General features: G+C 39.4%; 1 protein-coding gene across 1 annotated transcript in view; it reads left to right on the top strand.

Annotated features, from left to right (window-relative positions):
- LOC126284610 (brachyurin-like) overlaps positions 1-21,076 on the top strand; it is a 200,200-nt gene extending 179,124 nt beyond the window's left edge. Inside the window, exons 6-7 of the mRNA XM_049983671.1 lie at positions 7,270-7,409; positions 20,799-21,076. Of these exons, the coding sequence (XP_049839628.1) occupies positions 7,270-7,409; positions 20,799-20,981 (323 nt within the window). The 3' untranslated portion in view covers positions 20,982-21,076. The remainder of the gene's footprint in view (positions 1-7,269; positions 7,410-20,798) is intronic.
- Positions 21,077-21,473: the final 397 nt, after the last annotated feature.

Below are 21,473 nucleotides of genomic sequence, written 5' to 3'. Positions count from 1 at the left end.
TTGTACACAAATCTTACAGATTCACTCCGGAAAAAAAACATTATACAGCGTATGTATTTGGAATTTGTGGCAGAACCTGTTGAGCTTTAATGTAAGCACTAGATGTAAGAGGGGGATGATAACACATCTCTGGGCGATAACACATATCTGTACTTTCATAGAGAACAGACGAAACATTCTAGAGACATGCTGTCAAGAGAAAACTACCGTTTTTCTTACGCAGGGGCATTACTGCGACAGAAAGACGTTATTGGAAAAATTGGCAAGAAAGCATTGGAAATCATTTCAAGTACATATCCTGTGGCTATACTATACAAACAGATTTTCTATACGTTAAAATAGATGTTTTAATGGATCAAGTACGTGAAATAATGAAGCATTTTCGTGTAGATGACTATTACCTAATGTCCGTGACTATACTACAAGCTTTTTGTCGAGATTTTTAACAAAGTGGAGATGTATTAGTAACTAACATCCAACCATGACCTCTGTGTGAAAGAAGAATACTGCCAGAGAAATGGTAATGTTATTGTAAGCAACGAAAAGACTGTTTAACATCGGTGAGCGCCAGTTTTAGAGGAATGACACATAAAAAATTTAGATGTCAAATCTCAAGCCAATGAGTGAACAAAATTATGAATACCCATTTCATCAACTTTATAAACTGCCTTGATATGTGACTACAAGAAACTCTTACATCTTCCTTGCCTAAGGAACGCGGCGTTATAAGACTATAAACTAAAATTTATGACTGTGGAGTGTAAGGTATGTTTCACGTGATTGGAGACATCTAAATATATTAAATGTAAGAAAATAGTATTTGCCGTGTGCGTCGCTATACTCTGTGTCAGGCACTTCCAGTGGTGTGAATTATCGGGTGGTTTCCAGAACAGATGCTATACTATTTTTAATGGCATACTGCAGATTTTTTCTGGAAAAATAACACATTTGGAAGTTGACTGATGTGCAAGTAAATCTTCCAGACTGTCAAGAATGAGAAAGATTAAAAACTATATTCTTTCCTCTCACAGTTTTAATTAACAGCTTGTAAAGCATGTGGCTACAAGGTGACGTAACTATAATATAGTGGTGTTATATTTAAAGTGGAGAAACATATTGTTCTCCATATAGGAGAATATTCTTCGTCATGCTATCAAATAAAGCCATTTCCAATTACGATTTGTTGCTACGAACAATATTATTCTACAGATTTTAACAAAAAGAACCAATGTGTCAGACTTAAACCATCCGCTGTCAAATATTTTGAGCATAAAACAAAGGCAGTATAAAAATGAACATGGCTCACATATCATCATTATTGGGGTAGCAGGTGTCAGTGGTCTACAGTGGTAAGCATAGTGTATGCAGTCTCTTTAGTATATTTGCTATACCTTCTAAGTGTTCCAGTAAATGAATTCTGTGCTGGTGAAACATACAGAAATCTATATTAGCTTACATTATGCTTCAGACAATGGAGACTTTGACTATAAGTAGTAATTTTGATATTCTGCGAAGATTACATTGCCTTTGAGATACGAGGTCACAAACATCATCTTAGTGAATTTATAATGTTATTTAGATGCTGTTTTTATTTTCATGGTTGTGCTACGTATTTTTCACACTACCAAGCTGAATTTACAGTGGGTCGTCTGCAACACACTTTTGTTGTGTTATAAGGTAGCAAACAGCCATTCGTTCGCTAAAATGGTAAAAAAATCTAGTTCTGTAGACGAGAATAGAGAAAAGACTGCTGATAACATCCACCCAAAAACACAAGGCAGACACTGAAGTGAAGTTTCCATTTAAGACATTTTGCTTAGTTTACGTTGCATTAGGTACACACAGTCAGTAATCCTATTGTAGAGTTAGCAAAATGCTGTGTAACCCACATCCAGTACAGTGGCTGTGGAAGCTAGTGCAGATGCCTAGGCGGTCTGAAGACATTTGTCTACTTGAAATAAAACATCCAAATAAATAAAACCATTCTGCAGTCCAAGACTAAAATGTCAACAGATACTGGTAGTAGCATTGTAAATGCCTAAATAAAACGATGTGCCACAGACATTTATGACAGGTAAATATCTTACTGTTTGAAATGGCTCCAAGGAATGTTCCTAATCTGAAAAAAAATTCATAGGTCCCTAAAATAGTTATAGCTTGCTTATGTGAAATTGAAATAGCACAACACTAATTTTCCACTTCAGACTGGATTTTATGTGCACAAAAATTTTGCATGTGCTTCAGCACATGGAGTAGAGTTCTGGAAGGTATCGACAGCGATGTGCAGCTAGGCCGATTGCAGTGCTGTGGCCAGTCGCGTTAGATTTCTCGGCTGAGGATCCTCTGCGCGAACAGCCCAAACGGTATGGTCTAGGTTGGTTTTTAAAATTGGGAGTCTAGTGGTCAGGAGAGTATGGTAAAATTCTGATCCTCTTTGAACCACGCGCATACAATGCGAGCTGAGTGACAAGCTATATTCTCCAGCAGGTGGATGCCATCATGCCGAGGGAAAACCTGTACGTAGCAGTGGACATGGTCCCCAAGGAAAGATACATGCCTTGTTGATTCATTGTGCCTTCCAGAATGTGATCAGTCACGGAATGCTCTCCAGCCTTGACCCTTCTGACGATTGTTGCACCGTGTTAGCACCCACACATTTAACACTGTACACGGCAAAGGCCATCTGTCTGATAAGGCATAAAATTCGATTCATCTGAAAGGGTCGCCTTTCACCAGTTGCGGTACTATGGAAAGATGTGAATACTCATTACTGTGTGAAGAAACTGAAACATTTGTATTACTTGCTTATAATTAATTCTATATCTGTTCGATGTATGCAGGGGCTCGATATAACACAGTTACAATGGCATAACATATTGTTGCACCCTTTGACCTATCTATCTGAGAACTTCATAAATGTCGTTAAATAAAAAGTGACTAGGATTGCATGTAAGTTACTAAAATTTACTAATTAGGTAATCGGTTTCGATAGTGGTTTGATCATCTTCAGATCATTGAAAGTCCATGATGTCGGTTTTAGAGAGTATCCTGGGGAGCAAGCTCTTTAGCTTAGTGAACACTGTTGTGTGTCTGTGTATCATTGTGTGAGTACGATGTGAGAGCCTACTCGATATAGAAGCTGATGTAATGGGAGGCACTTGATCGCAATGTGTAACTGTTAACATTATTTTAAGATTACCATCACGTGAAGTGACAAAGTGTCTCTGACAGTTTCTTTGCTGCTGTTCTGCCGCACTATGAGTGTAGAAAATACAATATTTTATTTACTACTTAAATTAATGCTTTAAAATGTTCTTTCGATGAACTTATTTTCTGTCTGTATCAACTTACAAAAATCTATTCTTAATCAAAGTTTGCTTAATTACAGCATATTTTGTAGCATTCAGTGTATGACTATGATTCAGTTAAAAAATACTGTGTGCTTGATCTTTAGTGAACACGTTCTTAGAGTATGCTACATCCAGTAATACTATAGTGATCCATGTAGCAAATTCAGTATTCGGATGTCCTCTTTGTTGAATATTTTGTTAATAAAATCAGTCCTGTTTCAAAGAATGTCGTTCAATACACGCTGCACTATCCCATAGCTTGTAACCCCTCTACCAGAGGAAGTTGCCTTTCAAATGGAGTGTGACACCATCTTGTACACTCTGTGAGTCACCACTACTCTGGAAAGGAAAAGCCACCCATCTGAAAGAGTTCGTGAATTATTTATTAGTATTAGTGAATCGTAAAATTTCCTTTTCCTTTTCTCGTGTTACAGGTTGTATATGTTCACAGAACTCGTCCCACGAATTGAGCAGCAGAAACAACCCTTGTTGCTGGCCGAGCATTGTTTCCTTACTTGGATAACGCTAATAAGGCATGCTAATAAGTATCACCTACAACAAGCCATCCGTGGGAAACGTGGAACGAATGTCACATGGGCCTCCAGAAGTTGTGGACAGAGCATGGATTCCAGAATGGTCTCTCTCTCTCTCTCTCTCTCTCTCTCTCTCTCTCTCTCTCTCTCTCTCTCTCTCTCTATCTCCCTCCGCCTTCAGATCCTGACCAAGCAGGACGCACCATCTCATTAATTTTCTTAGGAAGACGAAAAGTCGGTCTTATACACCGCCTAACCTGGACTCTTCCTGTTGTACTGGATACAGCGCCACAAAAAGGAAGAACTGCAATCGGTGGCTCATCCTGAGAGTGTGTAGCATTTACACGTTTCCTTTTCTTGGAAAAAGGGGCCTTTATATCGTGTGCACCGTAGCCATTCTTTCGGAACACTTACTTCGGGTGGTTAATTTCGGACTTCAAATGGTCCTCGTCAGAAACAGTTTTTGCTCTAAACGGGTTTCTTCTAAACAGGATGATCGAAACTCTGTGCATTAAAATATAAATCGTCTAAGAATGGCAAACTTCCTTCCTTCTCCATCTCGACAGTGAACCGGATGTTCGGCTGTATACTGTTCATGTGTTCAATGAATGGCTCCAGAGCTTGTATGCCATGTTGCTAGATCATAAATGTATCGACAACATAACGAGAAAATAAGGATGGACGGAGAGCAGCCAAATTTAATACACGTTCCTCAAAATTCTTTATAAAAATGTTAGCCAATGATGGAGGGAACGGAGAGGCCATCGCCACACCGTCCGTCATTTCATAAAATTTGCTGCCATACAAGAGGGAAGTGGTCGTTATTGCATGCCACAACAATTGTACAGTTTCAGGAGGAAAAAGATCTGCCAGCATTTTCAAAGTGTCCTCCACAGAAACATTTTTGAACAGCAATACCACATCCAGGCTGATTACAATGTCATTTGGACCGACTATAATCTGATTTCTCAGTGAGCGTCTGGGTTTTTTTGATATGCAGGTCACAACGGCTGACTATAGGAGTCATCAACTTTGTTAGGTATTTGGTTAGCTTGTAGGTCGGAGAACCAATTGCACTGACAATAGGTCTCAAGGGAACTTTATTGCTGTGTATCTTCGGTAGTCCGTACTATTGTGTTAGCAGAAGAGCCAACACCGTGTTACTAGAGGAGGCCGAAATGCACACATTTTAGCTCACACAGGCTGGCGTGAGGGGGGAAGAACTATACTGACGTGAGGTCTGGAACATGACAAGGGATTGGAATTCGAAAACGGACGTAATTAGTTTTATACTTAGCTCTAATCCATTAATGATGAACGTCGCTCTTGACGGTACATGATTCGCAATATCAATATCAATAGTAACTGAACATGGCGCCTTGCTAGGTCGTAGCAAATGACGTAGCTGAAGGCTATGCTGAACTGTTGTCTCTGCAAATGAGAGCGTATGTATACAGTTAACCATCGACAGCAAAGTCGGCTGTACAACTGGGGCGAGTGCTAGGGAGTCTCTCTAGACTAGACTTGCCGTTTGGCGGCGCTCGGTCTGCAATCACTGATAGTGGCGACACGCGGGTCCAACGTATAGTAACGGAACGCGGCCTATTTAAAGGGTGCCACCTATCAAGTGTGGTGTCTGGCGGTGACACCACACGTGCAACCTGGGAGGTCTAGGAGCTTGGACTCAGATTTTTCGTAACATCATCTGGTAGACCGAAATTCTTCACTAGCTCCGTAGTTTATCAAAGTTGAGTCCCGTTTAAGACATTTGTACGTACTGTGCTCCAATAGTGATGTTATTTTGCTATGATATTCGGTAGTATTAAGAACGACAGTGGCATTTCCTTTGCCAGCTGGTAATGTGACAAGATCATCTCTCCGAAGTAAACGGAAACCCTCTCCTTCCTCTCTACTGATATTAAATTAGGGAGGCTTAGCTGAGGCCAAAAAGCGACTGGTAATAAGTCTCAATTAGTCGGCGTCGTCCTGTGCAAGATGCAGCACTGTCTGTTTTACTCCACTGATAAGATCCACTATGGGTATAGCACATGACATATGAGCAAAATACAAACCTTTATTAACGAAAGAATGGTTGTGGTACATGCGATATAAAGGACCCGTTCTCTAAGAAAACGAAATGTGGAAATGCTGCACACTCACAGGATGAACCACCGATTGCAGTTCTTCCTCTTTGTGGTGCTATATCCAGTAAAACAGGAAGAGTCCTGGTTAGGCAGGGTATAAGACGGACTTTTCGTCTTCCAAGAAAATTAACAAGATGATGCGCCCTATTAAGGACACTCTATATCTTAGGGTCCCTGGAATTTATAATATCTCCTGTGGGTGTGGTAGCAAATATATAGGTCAGACCATTCGTACTGTTTCCGACCGCTGCGTACAACAGCAACGGTATATTAAAAATAGAGAACTAGAGAAATAGACAACTGCAGATCGCAGCCTCACTAATAAAATGCTGTTTGAAGAAACGAACTTTGTCCCGTTCCTCTACATACTGGGATTCTGTTATAAAGGAGGTTATTGAAATACAAATGAGAGTGAAGAAGTTTAACCGTAATAGCGGATACTATCTAAGCATTGCATGGAAACGAGCGCCCAATGCAGAGGAGCAGCAGAGACATTCCTTGCACTGTTTACATTCCCATCCAAGCGGTGGCGCACCAGCGTAGACACTGACACCGTCTGTGACAGCAGTTTGTAATCGCTGACCAATCACAAACTAACCAATCAGAAACTGTCCACGGGCTATATAAGGCCACCACAGCAGTAATGAAGACAGTCAGTTGCTGCTGACCCATGATGGAGGCTATAATCGAAAGCTAGAAATTTTATCCGCAACTGATGCGGCAAGAAAATCCAGAAAGTTTTACATATCACTGCCATCGCAAAACGCTTCGTTCTCACAACTTGATTTAACCCAACACAATGGTTCTTTTAATTTTCCACCATTGCCTTCTTGCATTTTTGAATTTCCCAGTGACACTATCTATGGTTTTGAATTTCTGGACAGCACCAAATTGGCTTCATTGACTGCAGTGCTATGACTGGAGCGTTGTCTAGCCGTGGCTGCTAAATGTGAACCAGCTTACCTGTAACCATACTACTCATGAGTCATTCCATATACAGACACAGGCTTTGAAGGATGTTTGATACCAAGGACCACCATATTGTCTTGAATTGTAAATGGTAGATCTCATTAGGAGACAGGTGAAAAAGAGAACTCTAGTGGATCTTCCCTGATTAGTGGAAGGAGTCTTTGAACTTTGTATTATAACAAGGACCACCACTGTGTTTCAGGTTTTAAATGGAAATTGCCATTAGCAGACAAATGGAAATAAAAACTGTTGCAGTTCTTTTTCTGACTACAGTGGATGACACTTCGGAATATCTGCAGAAGGTAACGTTGGACATCATCTCCAATGAGAAATGTTGGAAGTACTATGGTAGGATGGCGGTGACTTCATCCACTCTATGCGCCCAAGGAGACAAAAACAGGAGCACATGTAATGTGAGTAGTTCGCTCTAGAGCACTGCATCAAATTACATGAAACTAGTGCTAATGAGTTTCTTAGGCGATCAAATTCTTGAAAGTAAAACATTTTATTTAAATATAAGACAGTACAAGAACATTAAGTAGTTATATAATACAGCTTAATAATATTTTATTATGATTCACATTGCAAGTAACTTTTATGTCTATGTCCATGACGATATTGTTTGATCGAAGAAAACGAAGTGTCCAAGAGAAAACCATCGAATTTTCTCTTCAAAGTGTCAGTCTTTTTCAAAAGTCTAATTATATTCTTTGGTAGCTTGTTAAATAAAATGATAATTTTGGCCGGAGCCACAGTCATTATAAATTGTTCTGGAAGATGCTGACACCACTTGACTGCAGTAATATCTATTTTATTGTTAAAAATCCCGATTTCGGTCTTAAGCCATTTTCGAGTAAAAAATAGAATAAACAGTTGAAGTATAAGCTGGTGGTGAGGGGGAAAAAACATGGATGCAGCTGTAGAGCTAACAGAACATGATACATTATTCAAACAAGGTAAGGGTGGCAGTGGTGTGGGTGGCAAGGAAGGGGGCCAATTTAAGGGGAGGGGGTAACCTGAAGAAGTGAGTGTCCAAAGGAATTTTTGGAGAACCTGTGTTATAAAACTTACTGAAGTACTAATAAAATCTGTGTAATCCTATGTATAAAAGCTTTGTAAAGTGTTTTGAACATGTGCTTCATCAACATGTAAACCACAATGTGCAGAAAGATTAAGGAAATAAAAATTTCACAGGAAAATAAATGTATCATATAAAATGTTTCCTGAAATGTAAAATTATAGTTGTTTGGTTATTAACAGTATCTGAAAGTTCAGTGGTTAATTCAGTATGTAATTCTTCAGACTAGTAACATATTATATAAACTGTATGATGGAGTGATACCAAATACTTTCTATAGTTTTCGTATTTTACCTATAAGATCAGAGTAGTCTCTGGAGGCAAATGATGAGGAGTGGGTATGGGGTGGAATGATAAATATTTACATAATATTTTGAAACATTTACATATTCCAAATACCTGGAGTAACCATTAGACATTATGAGGCCATCCAGTGTTTATAAAAGTACTAGTGAGCATAGTTATATTTTTGAAAACACATTTATTATTCCTTAGAATTATATGCATCCTTATCCGCATTTTCATCAATCAAACATAATAGGAAATAAAGCATGGTAAAGTGGTTGAGACAAATGACAAGTGGAAACAAATGTGAGGGATGGGGAGGGGGAGATGTATAACTAACATTACTAACAATAGCAGAAGGTAGTTTAACGTTGGCTAAAATATTTTGTACATCCACATCTGGAATATTTGTGTTCATATCAACTGCTGGAATATAATTTTATTTACATCCATGCTCACATATTTCATTGGAGCAAGTTAGTGAAAGCAACTTGTGATAACCACACTCATTCACATACCTGTATTGCTTCTTTCACTGCTTTTAAGGTGGACTGGGTCATCACAAGGATTTATTAGGGTTTAACTTTGTTTACTTTAAATTTTTGATTAAATTTTATACATTTTATTGCATTTGTTAATTTTATGTTCCTCCTTTGTAAATTAAGCAAATCTCCCTGTGTCTGACTGCACAGACAGAAAAAAAGGACCTAGGGACAAGCTATACCTAGCATATCTGAAGTTAGCAAAAGTGCTTCCACCTTTACATTATGTTCATGCGATGACTTTAGCCGATGAAGGTAATATGGTAGAGCACAACGTATGTTTATTATAGTAGTATATAGTAACTTCAGATTTTTTAGGAGAATAAAGAATTTAACAAATATTATGTTTACTTAAAAAGAGTCTGATATTTTAAATAAATGGTTGAAAAAGTTACAAGGGTGTACAGTTAATAATCTAATTCCTTGTACTTAAGTTGATTTAGGTATGGCAAAGTTGCCAGTTGAGAAACAAAACCAAATAACTAGTAAAATACCTGGAATTATCAAACAGCAATTAGATACATACAAAACTAGTGGCTTCTGTAATAAGACCAATGAATACTACAAAACTGTAAAAAGTATTAGTAGGAAACTAACAATAAACTGGGCAATTAGCACAACATGAACTGAAACACACAGTGTAGTAAAATATTTCTCCTGATAAATTCTGACTGAGAAGCTAGAATTAAAAACAAAACATTATTAGATAACTTTAGACCAATATTCTTAGGAAATTGGTTCAATTAGTTGACTTATTCAGAGGTTTTACATAACTGTGATTAGTTAAACACAACGTAATGAATGCGATACCTCACAACAAGGACTGGGATAAATTTAAGGAAAACACATCGAAGGTAGAGCTTCATATCTTGTCATTTTTGTTTCATGGAATACACTTTATTGCTTAACAATTATCATGATTACAAATTAAAACACTCACGATAATTTAAAGAATTTTAACAGAATCAGTTCATTAATAAAATACTAACAATTTATACCATTAAGAACAGGGCTTAAAACCAGCAATGTACATATGTCTCCAAACACAGGTAATAAGTTGCACCAACTAGGTGTGAGTGCAAGATAATGCAAAAAACTGGGTTTTAGTGGCAAAATGAATTACAAATGACTGCCACTAAAAGTACTAAAAAATCCCAAGCATGGTTAAAATTTAATGAAATAGACAATGCTCACCCAAAATTCTGAAAGGACAACAAGTCAGTCCAGTGCCTGTGGCTGTTGCAAAGCCCTTAATTTATATACCTTAATAAAACCCCTTAAGCAGTAAAATACACAATCCCACAAACACAAGAAAAGTTGGGAAGGCATACAATTTAATCGTGACTCTATAACGGAACCTATTAAAGGCTTTACTGTACCAAGGTATGCGATACCCTCCAAATTCAACCAGTTTAACGAGTATTTATGATTATAGAAAAGTTATTGTGTATGTTAACAATGATTGCATAACATGTCTCCATAAACAGTCAACTCATTAAAGTATACTGAATAACTAACCCACACAAAACTTAATATCACTCGATCACTGATACATCTCCTTAAATAAAAATCACCCAATGAAACGTATTTGTTCACTAGGTCCGTTTTCACTCAGTATTCACGTAAACACTCCTATTTTAGACGAAAACCAATGTAATTCTTAATAATTCATGTTATTAACTTATTTATGCAAATTAGAGAAGTCAGTTGACAAACTTTTTACAAAACCGCCTTTTTGTAACTAAGAATAATTCTGTCAAGTCGATAAATCTGTCTGTCATTTTAATAACCTGTTAAATTATGTCCCTCGATATAAATTAGTAACTTTTCTGCACAAATTACGATAACAGATGTACATGTGACTCATAAACTATATCTCTTTTTAGTAGTTCTTTGACAAGGTTATAAATACAAACAGCGAGAAGGGTCAGGAGCGGAGTCTGAATGTCACTTTGGTAAAGTGTATGTGTGTTATAATTTGAGGTGGATAAACATTGCAAAACACATGTAAAAGAAGTGCTACTTTTTGTTGTGTCATTGTCTTTGGTGGACAGTGGAATTAAGATGGCCACCAGAGTAATAAATATTTGAAGATTAAATATTTGTTGGTTTCGCTCATTAGTTATCATCAAAAGCACATCAAAAACACGGGACCTCATCTTTTTACCCCTAGAAAACCAGATTTAGAGCCAGCATCAGTATCGAGACACAGCAGCGATCCACCAAGCAGCAGTGATTACCACAATGCATTTTAATGGGGCCAACCTAACATCAGGTGCTAACAAGCTCCGTAAATGGAAGTGAAATAGTGCAATTACAGCAATATCTACGACTAGGTGACCGATAACTCCCAGCTGGTACATACAAGCAGGAATATTAGTAAAGACCTTTAAACAAATGGACAATCCCACAAAATACAAAAAAAGCTAGGGGAAGCATACAACTTAAATGTGACTTCCAAATGGTATATGCCACGCATCAGAAACATTAACCATGAATCTTAAAGAAATATACAATCCATCAAAATACAAGGAACGTAACAAATTATGGCAACCAGTTATCACACAACCTAGCAGCAACTGCGCAAGATTGACAATGAAAGGAATTACCTAACCACAGCGGATGAAAAAAAAAAAAAACAGTTCATACTCATTACTATAAGTCCTTAAAACTATAGAGACCCAGAAGTAGCAAAATAGGGCCTGCAAGATTTAAACAAGTTTAAAGGGGAAATATATAGGAACTTCGGATTTACTGCACACACATTACGGCTTGTGCGCTTGCTCAACTCTCAATATTTGAATAGATCAAGGGTTCCAGAATTAACTGGGGGACACTCTGCTGTGCCACATACAAAAACGTTCAAATTTACTTAACGAGAGCTAACACGAGGCAGCTGATGAAGATACCTGGCTGCAGGCAAACCCAGAAGTCGTGGAAGGACGAGAGTATCGCCGCAGCAGGAAGCAAACATCTCTGCTCCTGGCCCAGGAAACTTTAAACGCGTCGGTCGCTGCCAGAACCACCCTGCCAACATGCATAAGAAAGAAAACAGTAATTTGCCCAAATATGGCTAGCAATGACAATACATAAGATGTAGGAAATATCAACTTAATCGAAATACCAGGGCACGCCCTCTTTTGACAGTGTATTGCCTTCGTCACAGACTAAACTGCAGCCCCAATTATATCAACTCACTTTACAACAGAGAGTCTTTCATACACTTGCAATGAATATGATATGGAACAAACAGAAGAAAATTAGTTCCACTGGCTGGTGACCATGCACACAATCACTCGGAGTTCTAATGAATATGACGAGTCTAATTCAACATTAACACAGATGTGGCTTACTATAACAAGTACAAGTAAAAGATCGACACTCCACTCAGTTGCGAAGGATACCTGACTTCCAGGATTCGAGACAGGGGTGGTATTGCCTCCAATCCGTGCAGGTGATGTACAGATGTAGTAATGTTTAAGCCTCCAGCGCTGGTGCTTCCTGACGAGGTTTCGCACAGCGTCAGCTGCGCTTCCTGCAATCGCCGCTATCAGTACTTAAAGTATGGCTGCAATCAAGTTAAAAACTCGCGCCTTCATGAGCTTCACGCCTGGTCAGTAGGAGTACTGCCAAATCCACTTTCCAGTCACGTGGCCTCCCGCTAACTGCAGGTACCACGGCCTGCTAAATGCAACGCCACAATCTTCGACCAAAGACCCCAGCCCTGGGATCCGACCGGGATCGATATCGGCTGTACGAGTAGTTAGTGGCGCCAGTAGAGTGGCATGCCCGCCAAAATTAATCCCGCCACGGCTTAGTATGTATCTGTTTGCTTAAATAGTGTACCCCAGGCAAATATCTAAGTGTTATATCCCAAGAATTCAATACGTTTTTAAGCTAGTATGGACCCTTACATTGAATGACGACTGTGTAACTTTTCTGTATCATTTGCCTTACAATTGGAAGTATAAATTCTCTTTTTTCCATATTAAATTATACGTACCTATAAGCTTACATACAGGGCGGAGAAAAACTGTGTCACGAAATTTTAACCCTGGATAGCTGATGCGAGTCGGAACCAAAATTAGTAGTGTTGTATAGGTTGCCAGCGCACCATTTTTAAACTACGGAAACTTGGCGCCACGAGTTATTATTGGCCATGGGATTGCCCTGTTGCCGTTCGTCGGTTGACAGGCAACGCTATTGTGGTCGGTTCACACATACAAATGTCCCTCGCCTGTCACTGCCTCAACGTGAACCGCACAGAGGCATTGACAGGTAAGCCTCTCTTCGGAGTTAACACACGTCACCTGCGATTTAGTCATATAGTAAGCATGGCGGCACAGTATTCGTTTGAAGATCAACGAGATATGCTGTTTGCTTATCGACTAGCTGACTAATGCGCATGAAGCTTGATGGTTGTGTGAGGAACGGTACCAGCATGACGCCCCCTACACTCACAGACGTTTCAGCCATTCACTGGCGACTTGGTGAAACAGGCTCGTTAGCGAGATATCATGCTGATGCTGGAAGACCTAGAACATGACGGGATACTGCATTTGAAGCGACTGTTCCCAAGCCCTTCGAGGAAGCACTTACAAGTACTCTAGCGGTTGGACACGACATCGGGGTCACTCATTCTCCAGCACCCATTTTGTTTCCAACCTGTCCAAGACCTAAACTGTGTGGTGGACTATGAACACAGGCTAGGGTTCTGGCTGTGGTTTCTGCGGCATGTTGCACGAGATTCCAACTTCTCTACCATTTTGTTATTTACCGACGAGTGCATCTTCCATCGGGATGGCCTTCACAACACTCGATACGTTCATTACTGAACAAAGTGAAATCCCCACGTCACGTACGTCAACGGACACCAGGAACGGTTTTTGCACAACATTTGGACAGGCATTGTGGGTGACCATCTGATTGGGCCTGTCCGTCTACCTCCGGGGCAAATTACCTTCACTTTTTGCAAGAAACTCTACCTGGCCTGCTGGAAGATGTTCCTGTGGGCCTAAGGCTACTCATATAGTTGCAGCATGATGGGGCGCCCACACACAAGAGTCGTGCTGTGCGCGGACATTTAAATGAACTCTTCGACGGCCGGGTAATTGGCAGAGGTGCTCGTAGGACACGGACCCCACGATCACCAGACCACACGCCACCGGACTTTTTCCTGTGTGGATTCTTCAAGGTTCTCGTTAAACTACCCGCACGCGAACACCTAGAAACGAAGAGGAATTAATGGATCACATTGAGCATGCCGCCATTCACTTCAGGGCAATGTCAGAAATCTTTGAAAGAGTTAGGTAAAACACCATGCGACGTTACCAAGCTTGTGTCGCGTCAGAGGGTCACCAGTTTGAGCACCTGCTTTAGGTAAACAATGTCCTAGCTACGAAAAAGGAACTTTTCAGAGCCGACACAATTTGTAAAACACTTTCTGTACGCGAACTAACAGCTGTTGACGGGTTTTTTCCCGGTACGTCTTATCATGTAAGTACAATGTATGTTTCGGGACCGTGGCTAATTCGCCCCCAGGCCCCCAGACTGGAAGGCTGGCACGCTACCACCGACGGCGCTGGCCGACTTGGATACATCGCCATCTCCGACACGTAAGTCATTCACGGTCATGCGTTGTCCTGAGCATCCGGCAGCAGGGCAATCACGCGGCCAATAGGACTGAGTTGCGCCCATTTCTATAGTTTAAAAATTGTGCGTTGTCACGTACACAACATTAATAATTTTGGGTCCTATTGGCACTACCTATTCAGGGTTAAGTCTTCGTGGCACAATTTTTCCCCACCCTGTATGTAAACTCTTAGTGCAACCAGTATTTATTATTTTATCCATATTACTCATTTGACTGTTTTAAAATATAAGGAAGAATCTATTTTAATTACTTCCTCTGTGCAACATTTTGTGTGTGTCGTTACTGGAAATGTAACATCTAAAGTATCCATTCTATTCATTAACTGATATGTACACTGACCTGGTAGAAAATTATGTCCATCGACCTACTATCGATATTAACCCTCCTGGCGATATCGGCGTCTCCTAGAGAGGAATGACTGTCTGTCAGTCTAAAACACTGTGCAACAGCGAGCGTGCTGTCAGTGGGTTATGACTCGCGAAGGTGCGTGATCTACCTGAGTTTGACCGAGGACATATTGTGATCGCCTGGAGGCTCGGCACGACTGTTCTGGAAACTCCACGACTTGCCGTTTGTTGGAGAAGCGTTGCGGTGAGCGTCCTCAACACATGTCGAAACCAAGGTGAAATCACATCCAAATACCGTGGGTTGGGACCGCCACCCTTTATTATAGATGCTGGATGTCGAAGGCTGGGCACACTGTTAAAACAGGACAGGCAGCGAACTGTGCCAGAACTAAGATCAGAATTTAATGCTGGACTGAATATGTGTCTGAACACACTGTGCACAAAACACTGCTAACGACGGGCCTCCGCAGCCGATGACCAATGCAGGTGTCAGTGTTAACACCATGACATCGACGTCAGATGTTGGCGCAGTGGCTGAGTTTGGATGCTGTGATGAATCCCGATACCTTATTCACAGTGCCAACGGGAGGGCGCGAATCAGTCGTCTTCCAGAATAACAGCTGCTTGACAACTGTACTGTGGGATGGAGACAAGCTCGCAGCTCCTCCATTATATTCTGGGGAACATTCACGTGGACATCTATGTGTCCAGTGGAGCTGGTGCAAGGTACTTTCTGTGGTTATTAAATTCTACCATATTTACGGTGATACTTTCATTAACTTGCTCCAGAATTATATCATAGTAGAAGATGTAAACATAAATGTAGATAAAATGGACTATATCCTAACAGTTGATATTGGTATATATGTTACAGTAAAAGTAAGATAATTGGTAAATCCTAGAATTAACCAGTGAGACCTAAGATATACCATCGCAGTGTGGTAAAATTCCGAAATTTCTCAAAATATACATAGATTTCGAGCTTTTAACAAGAGACATTTGTAAATCTAAGTATTTACCAAAGCAAACTGGTAAAAGCTGGATCGAAGACTCCCGTCTGCGTCGTGCAGGTTCAGATAAGTTTCATTGTTGTCAATTCTGTGTTCAGATAAGTTTCTTTGTTGGCAATTATGAGTTTTCAGTCCACTCACCGCTGCATCGAGCATCGAGCGTACAGTCATCTTTGCGACTCGTTTTACTGATGCTTCTTGTGCACTTGAAAGAATATTACATTGCTCAGCAGTTACATAAAAATTGTTGTCCTCCTTCTTATTCACTGATTCACTTGAAACTTAGTAAATTCTGTTACGCATAACATTACTTATTCTGACATCAGAATAGGTAATGTTATGCGTAACAGAATTTACTAACTTTTAAGTGAATCAGTGAATAAGAAGGAGGACGACAATTTTTATGTAACTGCTGAGCAATGTAATATTCTTTCAAGTGAAGTGAAAAATGCAAAACTCGTTTTCAATAAAAAGTCTGTTCATTAGAGACGTTTGAAGCGATATAATGTTCTCAACATCGGAGCTGAAGAGAAACTCACAGCACCGGTGTCAGCTGGAAAAAGAAGAAAGAAATTCGTTATTACGTCCGTTTTGATGAACTGTTTAACGTGCCACATGAGACCCACATTCGCTATAGCCCATGGCGGCCGAACACGAATGGTTGTGGAACTGAATCCTAAGAATGCGACCGTTGAATCAATCGTTACTTATCTGAGAGTATGTAAACCACGTCAGAAAAAAAAACAAGAAACACTGAAAAGGGATGGTGTAGTGAAAATTGTCATACACAGTGAAATTAATTTACTAAGCCAAATTGATGTAATCGACATGCAGGCAAACCCAGACAATAAGTCGAAGTTCATACTTGTATCACAAAATCATTTGATAAAATTTATTCTCCTTGCTCTAACTTCTAAAAGGGCTCATGAAGTAGCATATCATCTTTTTGACATTTTTACCACGTTTGGTGTCTCAAGTATCCTTAATTCTGATAGTGGTAGAGAGTTTTGTAACCAAGTTATTCGCAGTTTATTTGGGTGTGGAGTGATATAAATATCGTACACGGGAAGCTGAGGCACAGTCAGTCTCAGGGATGAGTCGAAAGAGCAAATCAAGATATGGAAAACATGTTATCAACTTGGATAGAAACAAATGAAATTTCAAAATGGTCTCAAGGGCTGAGGTTCGTAAAGGCAGTGAAAACTAGGGCTTATCTTGAAGGGATCAAATTTTCACCGTTTGAAGCCATGTTTGGGGTTCCAATGAAAATAAAAAATATAAACACTGAAGAAGAATTGGAAACAGTGTTAAACACCACTTCCACTGACTCACAGAAAATTGAAAATGACGGCCAAGGAATTGATGCCCAGTGAATGAAGTACTGGAACAGAAGGAATGGAGGTAGCAGGTGAGGAAGCACCAGAGACACAGTTAACAACGAGACACCGGCGCCAGAGATGGCTGTAACGAGACACAGACAAATCCAATAGTGCTAATAATGTGAAACAGGCCTGAGAAGCTGCCAAAGAAAGTCTTCAATTGTAGTCAAAGAAAATGAAAGCAGCCTCATATCACAAAATTTCAAAACCTTCAGCTGGACAGAATGTGAGAATTAAAGTACCGGATGCAGACAGGGCAAGAACTGATGCAAAATCTGTAATAGTAGTAGTGATAAATATTAAGGATGATGAATTTTATCAGCTTGGTACCAAAGCTGGTAAACTGAAGTCATTGTACAGTAGGAACCAATTTACCTTGTGCAAGGAATATTTTATCAACGTCGAAGAAGTAGCAAGAGAAGAAATTGGTCTATGGGAAGTGGTTGCCAAACAATCTTTCGTTGGAGGACAAGGATTCAAAAAGTGGAATTGCTTAAGGAAGTGTTCAACTGAAAAATGCTTGTGTAAACCGTTTTCCATATTATGTAATTCGAAATGCCACAATAGTTAGCCTTGCTGCAACAAAAATTAACGTTCACAAGATAACATTTTTAGAACGTTTTTTTTAATGAACACGGTTTTACCATTTGGTATGGGTACATCCTAACATTTATCAACGTCTCTTGGTAAAAGTTCGAAATCTGTGCATAGAATAAGAAATTTCGGACTCTTACCACACTGTGATGGTAAGTCTTTGGTTTCACCAGTTCATTCTAGGATTTACCAATCATCTTACTTTTACAGTAACACATATACAAAACATTTTAACGAGTGTAAAAATAACTTACATTATTTTTACAAGGAATCCTCCCAATCGCACCAACCTCAGATTTAGTGGTAAGGTGGCACTATGGATAGATCATCAAAAACTGAACACAGGCTAGCATTAAAACAGGAGAAAGGTGTACTGACCTATGAAAAAAGAAAACAAATAGAGGCAGTGAACGGTCAAGATGTACAACACCGACCAAACCTGAATAGCTACGGCGTCATGGTAATGTGATCACAGTGTTGGAGTGCAAAGAGGCTCCATTTTTTTTTTTTTTTTTTTACGCGCTTATGAGCTGTTTGTCCTGTCATTGACGTATCTGTTAGCTGTATTCAAATTTGTGTCTGTGTCATGGTACAACGTCCATTTGCAACAGCAAGGTGTAAAGGGAGGGATGTCTAGACACACATCTTTCCTGTTTCTTCTACACAAGTACCACACCTTATGACTCATGCGATATGTATTTGAAGTTTTGACTGTAGAATTCCTTTGTTGTAACATAGTGTACACCTATTCATTTATTGCTTTCATTTCTGTGAGAGGTCATCTCACCTACTCTCACTATTCATCACATTTACTTACAACAGTAATACATTATTAAACGTGTCTCGTAGTCTACAAGCAATGTATGGTATGACAATAACCAAGATTACAGAATGAGATCAGACCCATCAATGATGAGGTGGAAAGTTCTTAATTAAAAAAAAACTGGACAGGAAGGGGATATGAACACAGATCTCCCACTTAGCAGTACAACACTGGAACCACACGACCCAGACGCCGTGGTTCTTGTATTCACTAGATGATGTTGCACAGATTAACCTTGGACCGTTCAGTGTTACTATTTTCCTTCCTTTTTCACAGTTCAGTAGCTTATTTCCTATTGTGTTTGATTGTTGAAAATGGAGATATGGGTGCAAATAATTCTAATGAATACTTAAATGAGTTATCAAATAAATAACTATGCTCTGCAATACTTTTATAAACACTAAATGAGCCTGCATATTTCTAGTGGTTACTTAAGGTAGCTAGGAAAATTAAAACGTGTTCATATTTTTCAAATGTGTTTGAATTCCTGTGGGACCAAACTGCTACGGTCATTGGTCCCTAGACTTACACACTACTTAAACTAAGTTATGCTAAGAACAACACAAACACCCATGTCAGAAGGAGGGGCCACGCAATCAGTAACATGGCGTCTCTAACCGCGCGGGCACTCCACGTGGCTTAAAAAATATTTTCAAATATTTTGTAAATATATACCCCTCCTCCCAAATCATCTGCTTACTCAAACAAACAACCTCCTTTCTTCACCTTACAGCTTATAACAGCCTCTCCACCATTTACTCCCCTGTTTCATTTTTGTATATTCCTATCTACGCTGCCCTCCACCACACATTTAAAATAATATTGTTAAAAAATTTATTTATTTTTATTTTTGTACGTACTTTAGCTCTGTGTTTATCAACATTACGTAACAGCCATAGAAATTAATCTATAAATGTGCTATTACTCAGCAACTTTTTATGTGTTGCCAGTTTACAGAATACCCTACTCTCTAAACCACTGAGATTTTTACACCGAATTTTATTTTATGTCTGTTTTATGTGAGAATAAATGTAAGCATTACAGATGTGGAAATACATACATTACACCATTTTTAGTAGAATGAGTTATTTTGCTCCGTCCAACTTCCTGTCCTTGTCACAACACTTGTTTACATCTGCTTATATCAGTAGCTTCTCACCTAACATATTTTCTTTTTTATATGTGATTTGACACTTAATGTATTAACAGTTAGAGACGTAGACGTAAGTGCATGTACTCGTAATGGTTACTTAAATGTCTCTTTAAAATGTGACTATGTTCGCCAATACTTTTATAAACACATATTTATAACGGTTACTTGAAGTGTTTGGGATATGTAAATGTGTCTCAAATATTTTATAAATATTCGATTACCCCTCCACCCTCCTCATTATCTGCTTCATCAAACTATCTACCTCCTTTTCCAACTATCACCTCTGTCATTTCAATCCTCCTTCCTTCCCCTCCCCATCACAAATATGGAAATTATTATATTCATAAAAGCTCTGAATGAAAATATATAGAAAAGTATTACTCCATCACACAGTTTGTCATGTATGTTCCTAACTTACAGAATAATATAATGATTTATCTACTGAACTTTTAAGTATTGTTAGTAAATTAACAGCTATTAAGTATTACTAACAAATGAACAACTGTTAATAAATGAACAGTACATCTACGATGTTCCGAAACACGCCACAGAACGAGTGGTGCAGACTGTAACGTCTCTCAGGCGATGTTTGAAAGATCGCTGCATCTAAGTACATGTCAGTTGTTGTTCAGACACAATAGTATGGCGGATATCTGGTTATCAGTTAGGAGATTCATATAGTAGTTGTGTTATTGGGTTTATTTTAAAATCTGGATTCGAAGTGTGTGTCTTACTACTATATAATCAATGTGAAACATTCCAGTGTAGCTAAGCCTTTCCACATGAATTTCATACGTCATCCTTGAAACTCAGTGTTAGCGAAAAATAAGTAACGCTCTGATGAAAATTTCACTAGATGGCTTCGTCTTTCGATGCCTTTTCATTTCGTCCATTGGTACAGCATATATGTTTGAGAGGTGCATCGAATTCTGTCACAGGGAGACAGCGGCGGTCCTCTCACGGTCGCCTACAATGGAGGACACATACTCGTCGGCGTGGTCAGCTTCGGATCCGTTAGGGGTTGCGAACGAGGAGTTCCAGTTGCCTTCTCCCGAGTCACCAGGTATCTGACGTGGATCCAATCAGCAGCCGGTGTGAAGATCAAATCGACACAGTTGTAATGACTCGCGAACAGTGACTTTTGTATCTGCTCCAGTATCTGTAGATATATGTACCTAATGGAAATAAGATAAATAAAGTATACTGGTAAAATGTACCCCTTGTCAGTGCACATTTTTCCCCCTGAGACTCATTGGCGTATAGTCGTTGGTGCTTTACTGAATATCTACAATTTAGTTTTTGCATTCTGTAGCTAGAATCAGGCCAAGCAAAAACCTTTCATCACGTGGTACATTGGGTGTCGAGCGTCGTCGAAAAGCGATAGGTTGTTGTTTCTGGTTATAACGGATTTTATGTGCCCACGCGGTAGAGCAGTCCTAAATTAGTCCAAAACGACTTTACTTTTAACGACATTGGACAAAAGGCCCGGTGAATAACCTGAGAGCAGTGACTCGTATTGTGCCCTATCCTGCTGTGACAGCTAGTGCCATGCAGTAGCGCTGATCAGTCGCTGCTGGAATATTTGTTGTTAATCATGATCTAAAGTCCCATAT

The sequence above is a fragment of the Schistocerca gregaria genome, chromosome 8, assembly GCF_023897955.1.
Source record: "Schistocerca gregaria isolate iqSchGreg1 chromosome 8, iqSchGreg1.2, whole genome shotgun sequence".
NCBI classification, from domain to species: Eukaryota; Metazoa; Arthropoda; class Insecta; order Orthoptera; family Acrididae; genus Schistocerca; species Schistocerca gregaria.
Note: the sequence above shows the minus strand (reverse complement) of the source record. Positions and strands in the feature narration are given on the sequence as shown.